Source organism: Trachymyrmex septentrionalis, unplaced genomic scaffold, assembly GCF_001594115.1.
Source record: "Trachymyrmex septentrionalis isolate Tsep2-gDNA-1 unplaced genomic scaffold, Tsep1.0 scaffold70, whole genome shotgun sequence".
Taxonomy (NCBI): Eukaryota; Metazoa; Arthropoda; class Insecta; order Hymenoptera; family Formicidae; genus Trachymyrmex; species Trachymyrmex septentrionalis.
In genome coordinates this window covers 494,234-502,391 of record NW_017305885.1, presented here as the reverse complement: position 1 = coordinate 502,391, position 8,158 = coordinate 494,234, and the positions used below count along the sequence as shown (strand labels likewise).

Below are 8,158 nucleotides of genomic sequence, written 5' to 3'. Positions count from 1 at the left end.
ATGTGTCGTATTGTGTAGCTTTTTTTATCATATAAAATATTCTGCGTAACGATGCTGGAACGATATCGATACTATCGTTAAGAGTTACAGAATAGAACAACTGATCCAAAAAATGCGACCGAATTTTGTATGTGTGTGTTCGTGAAGTTATCTAATGCGATCTCTATCGATTTATCATCTATCGATTGATGCACACAAATCTGAAAACAGTTGAGTTGCGGAATCCGTTGATGTTAGTACCGCGTCATTGGAACATCTTGAAAACGCGAAGTAATACTTTAAAAAATTAGCTGTGATTAATCCGTGATTTATCGCCTTTTAAATTCTACTTTTTGGCTACGTTCCGTTTATTTGTTGCGAGCAGTACTGCAAATTTATAGTACACATTATTTATACTATAGACTTCTTACTCGCAATAAATATAATAGAACTCAGGTCTTTAGTCACGTACGTCAATTGCGTATATAAATGTATTGTAGTGTATACAACTCGAGTAGTATCGGTAATGACCGGCATTACTCGTTCGTTGAAAGTGAGTCGTATAATGTGTATACATACATACGTTTCGAGAGTGTGTACAACGCGAAATAACAAGTTGTCGTTTTGTGACGTTAATAAATGCAAGCGTATTGATTGTAATTAGTCGCATTATCGACAGTTTGTATCCGCACGAGCAAATATTATATACTTTTTGAAAGTGATGATGGGAGTATAAATTAGCGAAGACCGCAGCGTACTGATTAGTGAGTAATTCAATTACTATACATGTGTTTATGTGTACATAGTAGTAGTATAATTAGCATTTTTAGACAAATAATTTTAATTACATAGTACGTCATACTTATTTTGTTTGACCTCGTTATAATTTGCTTCTTTTTGCTCAATAAGTTTAAACTTGTCAATTGTTGGTTTTATCTATATACATATATATATCGATATCGATTTTCTCTTTATTTGAAAAGGAAAATTATTATTTTACTATAAAACACTGTAATTTTTGAATAATATAATTTAATATTTCAGTTTTATAAACTAAAAAAATGTACTAAATTTTAATAAATATTATATATAATATAATATTTGTTTGAATAGTGTGCTAGATCGTACTAGAATATATTTACTAATTATAAATAACAAATATTTTGTGATACAAGAACCATTAATTTAATTTAGTTATCATTTTCTTCATTTAGTAAATATTTATTTATTGTAACTAAATATTAAGTTAATATTATTCAAATATTTATGAAAATTTAATATATTTTTTGTGTTTTTGGTAAATTTTGATGTATGTACTTTTTTCCAATTAAATTTCTCTCTTGCGAAAAAATAGAAAGATATATTTATAATATTTCCGATGTAATATTTTTTATATCAAATACGAGTATTTTTTTTTATAAAAATATTTTTTCATAATATTTGGAGAAATATTTAAAGAAATATTTTGGCTACATACTTTATTGTCATATTGCATGATGGCGCCACTTCATTACATCTCGAGTAAATATTTGAAACAGCTGATAGCGTGCAGCAGAATACATAACCTTTACGCTCCATTTTGTTCTTAAACGAGAGGTCTCAGTTAATTGCAAGTGTTCTCTAGTGCAACAAATCAAAACATGATTCGTTTTGCAGCCAAACAATTATTTATCAACAGAAATTTTAGTACGAAATTTAATGAAATCAGCAATCTTGTTAAGGTAAGTGAATATAATATGATAAGGATACGCTTGTGCTTATACCGTAAATACTTCCTGACTCGAGACGTATGATATTTAATATTTTGTATGAAAAATAGCAGAATAAGTGTGTAATTTCTATATAAGATTTTTTTGCAGTTTGTACGGTATAGAAAAAGCATGAAATAATACTCAAAAATTATCAGTGGCTCTTTAGTTTGGTTAATAAATGTAATATTATTATAACATCTATTATCTTAAACATGTTTTTTTTGTAGAAAAATAAAATAGTCGTCTTTATGAAAGGCATTCCAGAAGAGCCAAGATGTGGATTCAGCAATGCGGTAGTTCAAGTATTACGTATGCACGGCGTTACTTATGATGCTCATGATGTTCTTAAGGATGAAGAACTTAGACAAGGTAAAAGGATTACAATACTTGTTACAAATGCTGTTACAAGTTTCCATGTTTATTAAACAATTATTTTTCGGAAAGAGATATTTTATAAAATTTTTATCTATGTAAAAAAGATATTTATTGTAAAAATAAATATCTTTTTACTGTTTATACTGCATAAAATAAAAAAATTTATATAATTTTATATATATTCGTAAATCTTCTGTAAAGTATTAATCTTTGTAAATTATTAATTATTGTTAATGTCATATAATTCTGAAATACTAATATTAATTACTTAGGTATAAAAGACTTTTCTAATTGGCCTACAATACCCCAAGTATTTATAAATGGTGATTTTGTGGGTGGCTGCGACATACTCTTAGAAATGCATAAAAATGGAGAGCTTATTGAGGAATTGAAGAAAGCTGGAATTACTAGTGCTCTTTTGGAAAAAGAAGATTCCTCTCAAAGTGGTGTCAACAAATCTAAAGAATAATTTTGTTTTAAATTATCTTGTAAATAAACAACCGTGTCTTGTATGGATAGAAAGATAGTTGCTTTTTGTTATAATAAACATTTTTGTTAATATTAAACATAATTTTAACCACAATACAGATATAATGCATGTATAAATCCATGTTTAGTTGTAAATTTCTTGACATCAATTCGAGTATAAAACTCGATATTTGAAGAATATGTTATAGATTTTCAAGTTCTTTTCGAAGAATTTTTCCAGCTGTAGATTTCGGAATACTCTCTATAACTTGTACATATCCTAATTGTTTGTATTTGGCTACACGTTTAGCGACAAATTCTTTGAGTTTGTTCTCATTAATTTTGACTCCCGACTTAGGAACTACAAAAGCTTTTGGAATTTCGCCATAATTCTCGTGTGTCACGCCAATGACGGCGACGTCTTCTATATTATCGTAATGACGAATTACTTCTTCCAGTTCAGTGGGTGCAACTTGATGTCCTTTTACTTTTATTAATTCCTTCGTTCGTCCTTCCACATACAATACACCTATATTTTGCAACATATAATAATTCACAATTATCTCGTTTCGATTATTAAATATCGTCACAGTATTATTTTTTCAAAGTTTCTGATTAAATCTTACTTACCATTTTCAGTATAATACCCTAAATCACCAGTCTTGTACCAATCTCCATCCATAGTATCTGCTGTTGCCTTGGGATTTTTGTAATACCCTTTCATTACTTGTGGGCCCCGTACATATATTTCTCCTATTTCATGCGGACCTAAATTTCTGCCGAGAGTGTCATCTTGTTTGCTTACAATCCTCATTTGTGTATTTGAAATCAAATAACCACAGGATAACGTCGATTTACGTGTATTTATGGAACCGAGTGTAACAAGCGGAGATAACTCCGTCGTGCCGTATCTGTAAATGAACATTGTTTTTCTTATTGTTATATAAATATATTTGTAACAGTGATCTCTTACCCTTGGACAAAAGTCATGTCATTAGTGAAACGATTTTGAAATTTTGTGGTAAGTTTTTCTCCGAGCGGTGCAGCTCCTGTTAATGTTAATCTTACAGATTCAATATGACGGGATGTAATTCGCTCATTGTATATCATCATCTGAACGATAGGTGGTACTATATGCAATATTGTGAATCGATGATTTTCAAACAGTTTTATAAATTCTTCCGTTGAGAATTGTGGTAGACACACCAATTTAGCACCTATTCTATAATTGATGAAATAACAATAAATCTCAATATTTCAAGTATTAGTTTAATATTTCATGTGTCATACGATAAATTTTTTAAGCGTAGTAATTGACTGCAGGATAGAGAGATCCGAGAATTGATCTTGTACGACATACGAAATATCGGCCTTATAAAGAAAATATGAAGTCAAAAGTTAAATGATTATTTAATATTAAATATTCGGCATATTTGGGCATTTACATGTCATAGTTACGCAAACGAGTTAATAGATACATGTTAACATACCGCAAGTAAGAATACAGGATAACTAATAATCCATAATAGTGATACATTGGTAATATTAGTGGTACAATATCCTGATGATGTTCACTCGCTTCTATTCCTGGAAAAATTGTTGGATCCGTACCTTGAAGTATATTTACAACAATGTTCCTGCGAAATCGTATTCTGATTATTTTTTATTATTTTACATTGATATTATAACAGTACATTGAATGTTCACAATGTATAGGAACTTATTTATATGAATTGCATTTTTTTTCAGTCCAAATATTTAATATGTAATCAATTTATATACCTATGAGACGACTCAACGCCTTTCGGCAAACCAGTCGTGCCACTGGAATAAGGCAAAAATACTGTATCTTCGCAACTTATTCCAGTTTTTTGATTAATTGAAAAATCTTCGATGTCGTCACGCATAAGATCATTTAATTGAATCGTCCCTGAGATTGAGCTAGCATTAGTCCTATCGTTTACGATGATGATTGGTAATTTTATCTTCGAATTTTTCTCAATACTTGCTTTAATATCAATATGTTTTGCCGGAAATGTAAAAATAGCTTGAGTGTCCGCGTTTTCTAATTGTCTTTTTATCTCATATATTGTATGTACAGGATTAATCAGAGTTGTCTTAAAAAGAAAAAATTTAAATGACTATTACAACAAGCTTATATAGCGACAAATTCTTCTAAAAAATTAATATCTTATTACATTATACTATATTTTTTTCAATGTTAATTTTTATTATTTTTTACTAGTTGAAAAAATTTTTTGTTAAAGTGTGACTCTAAATAAAGTTATCTAAATTATTCCATTATCTCTTAAATTATTGTATATAACTGCAGTTCTTTTTTCAGCAAATATAATAGATATATAAAATTGCATTTTGAACAGAATCACCATGTCCTGGTCCCATTTCATTGATAGACTTGACAGTTTGTTACAATTTACTAAACATGCTACATAGTATGTATATAATATTTCTAAATGTAATAATTTTATCTTACACGTAAACCGGCTTCATTTGCTGCTAATGCGATAATGGCGAATTCTGGAATATTTGGTAAAATGATAGCAATAGTATCTCCCGGTAAGAGCTTGCTTTTTCTTAAACTCGTTGCTAGTTTGCTGCATGCTTTTCTCAATTGACCGTACGTATATGATCTACCAGTATTTGCGCATACCTAAAATTAAAAAATTAATCGTTATAAAAAGTTGTACTTACCACTTATATAGAATGTTTATAAACGCGATGAATCTAAGAATCGACAAAATTGACTGAACATTAAATTTAATAAAATATTACTATATCATTAAATAAACACAAATTATCCGAATAAAAATCTATATATGTATAAGTTAATAAATTATCCGATATACAATAAATAGTTTCGTGCTATTGAAGCACTATTATTAATCTCATGTGAGTCGAGCAGCAAATCATTTCCAAAAATGTAACAAGCAATTGTGATGATGAAGAAACTACTCAACGATTGTCAAAAATTACAAATTCCACATCTTAAATATACATATATTCGCCATATTTTAAATATTCTTTTTTATTCTATTATTATCTTTCACATCTTAATCTGAAGTTATTAGACATTTAGCCGCGCGATCTTTCCTTTCTACTATTATTCAATTATTATCTTTGGTTATATTCGATCTAAATTTAGACATTTACTGATAAAAATAAAAAAATTTATGGCCCATATTCAGAACCTTTTTACAACGATGTTAACGCGCTAATATACTATACTTTACGTTACGCATATTATAGAATTTCAGAGATAAAAGTGTACTTTTATCGATAAAAGCGTGTTCTGAATACGGACTTGTGAAAACAATAGATAATGGTAATTCTTTTGTAATAATAATAATACATGATTGAAAATAAAAAATAAAGTTATGCAACGCCTCTCTCTCTCTCTCTCTCTCTCTCTCTCTCTCTCTCTCTTTCTCTTTCTCTTCTTTTTTATCTTGGGTGTCTAAAATACAAAATTTGAAAACATAAAATTATGATAATTTTGACAAATTTCGAACATATAAAATGAATTTTTCTGTAGTCAATGTTTCAATAATTATAAAATTGTTTTTAGATTTTTTAAATTTTGACATTGAATATTCGTTAAAACTATTTAAATATTTGTTAATGTTCAGATTAATCAATTTTTATAATCTCTGTGCATTTGTTTGTGTATTTTTATTTAAGATTATTTTTTAAATATTTGATCTCCATGTTGGACTTATCTAGTAACCTACCAAAAATGCTTTTTATACTTCTATAAATATTTCTTATCTTTAAAAACTACACTCTATATAAAATTTAACAATAATGCACTGCATTACATAACATAAGAAAGATTTTTTTCTACAAATTATGCAACTTTACACTTTTAATTAAGCATCCTTATTGTTTACGCTGAAAATGATTCAAACTAGGATCGAACCGGTTATTTTATATTTTGTCATATCGTAAAATAAAATTGTGTTATATACACAAACATCTAGCGTTTCATATTAGTATTAATTTCGTAGGATTTTCTAATAGCTGTATTTATAAAATTCAATCCGTTCTAAAGCTTGTATATTTTTTTATTGTTTATATATTATTAAAATAGATAACATTGAAATAATATTGAAATAATGATCACTTTTTTTCATTCTCTAATATTTATAGAAAGAAATTCTTACGTGATCACTACGTCCCTATTACGAAAAATGTAAATAACAAATATTCTTTATAATTTTATATTATTTTATTTGCATTACACGTACCAAAGCAATATGATTTGACCATCTTCCGACTTTTTCCCAGATGAAATCGTGCAAGTGAATATTCTCAAAGCCGCTTATGTCAGGTAGTCCACTGCTCACTACATTCTGTGCATCGACTTTTAAGTTGACTGCAGTTGCGTAGTACCGATATTTATTAAATTTTCTCCAATGATTTTTTGGCGATACATTGACAATGCATTCTTTGATGCACTGATTCAGGATACAAGAAACGCGTCTGAAAAGTGACAGTTGCAGGATCGTCATTATGCGAAATATGTTGATAGAATAAATGTTTTAAATGTAAGTATATTATGCGCACTGCGTGTTAGCATTACAACTATTACATAGATCATGAAGACTGTTCCGAAGTTTGACCGAATATATAGATACTGTCCCCACTAATTCAGATAATGTAGTGAGAACAAGAGCGATTGTTATTTCATAAATATATAGGCTACAAAAGTTTGATTATTTTTCTTAATACTTTTTCGATTCGTAAAAAAATTCTTTTAGACTTCAAATCTAAAAGTGGAGTATTTTAATCAATATTTTTTTAAATCAATATGGGAAGAAAAATAAAATTTTCTTTTATTTATATATGCGTATATATCGGATGTTCAAAATAAAGCGCTATAAATTTTTATCTCGGAAACACAGCATTATTGAGAAAAAAGGTTCAGTTCAGACAAAAATTGTAGGCACGGCGTAATAAGGAGATCAAACTCAAACGGTCACAAAAAAGTAGGCTCGAAACACGATGGAGGACCTTACATCTACTACATACATACATATGTATATATGTGACCTGTGACCTGTGATCACGTCATAGTCAATATGTCCAACTTTTTCTGCAAGGCGTGTTGGCACTAAAATCGTCTGCCGTAAAGCTCTAGATACCAAAGTAGCGCATAGGTCCTCCATTTTAGACTTACTAACCATATCCTATATCAATAATACTAAACACTTATTGGACTATAAACAATTAAAGCGAAATGGCGATCGAAATAACCAATAGGAAGACTGTTTCGGCATTTCGACTCAGAATAAAAGGAATGCGCTACTTTCTTAAAAACCAAATTTTCCATAGGTTGTCCTACACCGTGTTTCGAGTCTACTTTCAGACCTCGAGTTTGATCTCCTTATTACTCCGTGGTTGTAGGGTTTAAAAAAGTTTATTTACTGATCTTATCATTGACCTTGGATGGCGTCGTCAAGGGTCAGGTCAAGGACACACATTGATTTAAAAAAAAAATGGAACTTTTTACAATATAATTGATTTTTTTGAACTCTATAACTTTTATCTGAACAATTTTTCTCAAT

At 28.9% G+C, this 8,158-nt stretch overlaps 2 protein-coding genes across 3 annotated transcripts; one reads left to right on the top strand and one right to left on the bottom strand.

The window, feature by feature from the left end:
• Positions 1–478: 478 nt before the first annotated feature.
• On the top strand, positions 479–2,686 carry LOC108753719 (glutaredoxin-related protein 5, mitochondrial). Of its 2 annotated transcripts, XM_018495575.1 has the most exons (4): positions 479–743; positions 1,518–1,700; positions 1,958–2,099; positions 2,378–2,686. In XM_018495575.1, exons 2-4 carry the CDS (start codon positions 1,620–1,622, stop codon positions 2,572–2,574), a joined length of 420 nt encoding a protein of 139 aa, XP_018351077.1. In that variant the 5' UTR covers positions 479–743; positions 1,518–1,619; the 3' UTR covers positions 2,575–2,686. The 2 variants fall into 2 exon arrangements, with proteins under 2 accessions (XP_018351077.1, XP_018351078.1); XM_018495576.1 differs by lacking the exon at positions 479–743 and having other exon boundaries at positions 1,508–1,700.
• Positions 2,687–2,696: 10 nt separating this feature from the next.
• On the bottom strand, positions 2,697–7,159 carry LOC108753718 (4-coumarate--CoA ligase 1). Its single transcript, XM_018495574.1, has 7 exons — positions 6,839–7,159; positions 5,068–5,244; positions 4,356–4,690; positions 4,064–4,210; positions 3,547–3,795; positions 3,204–3,484; positions 2,697–3,102 (listed from the first exon to the last, which is right to left on the bottom strand). Exons 1-7 carry the CDS (start codon positions 7,100–7,102, stop codon positions 2,777–2,779), a joined length of 1,779 nt encoding a protein of 592 aa, XP_018351076.1. The 5' UTR covers positions 7,103–7,159; the 3' UTR covers positions 2,697–2,776.
• Positions 7,160–8,158: the final 999 nt, after the last annotated feature.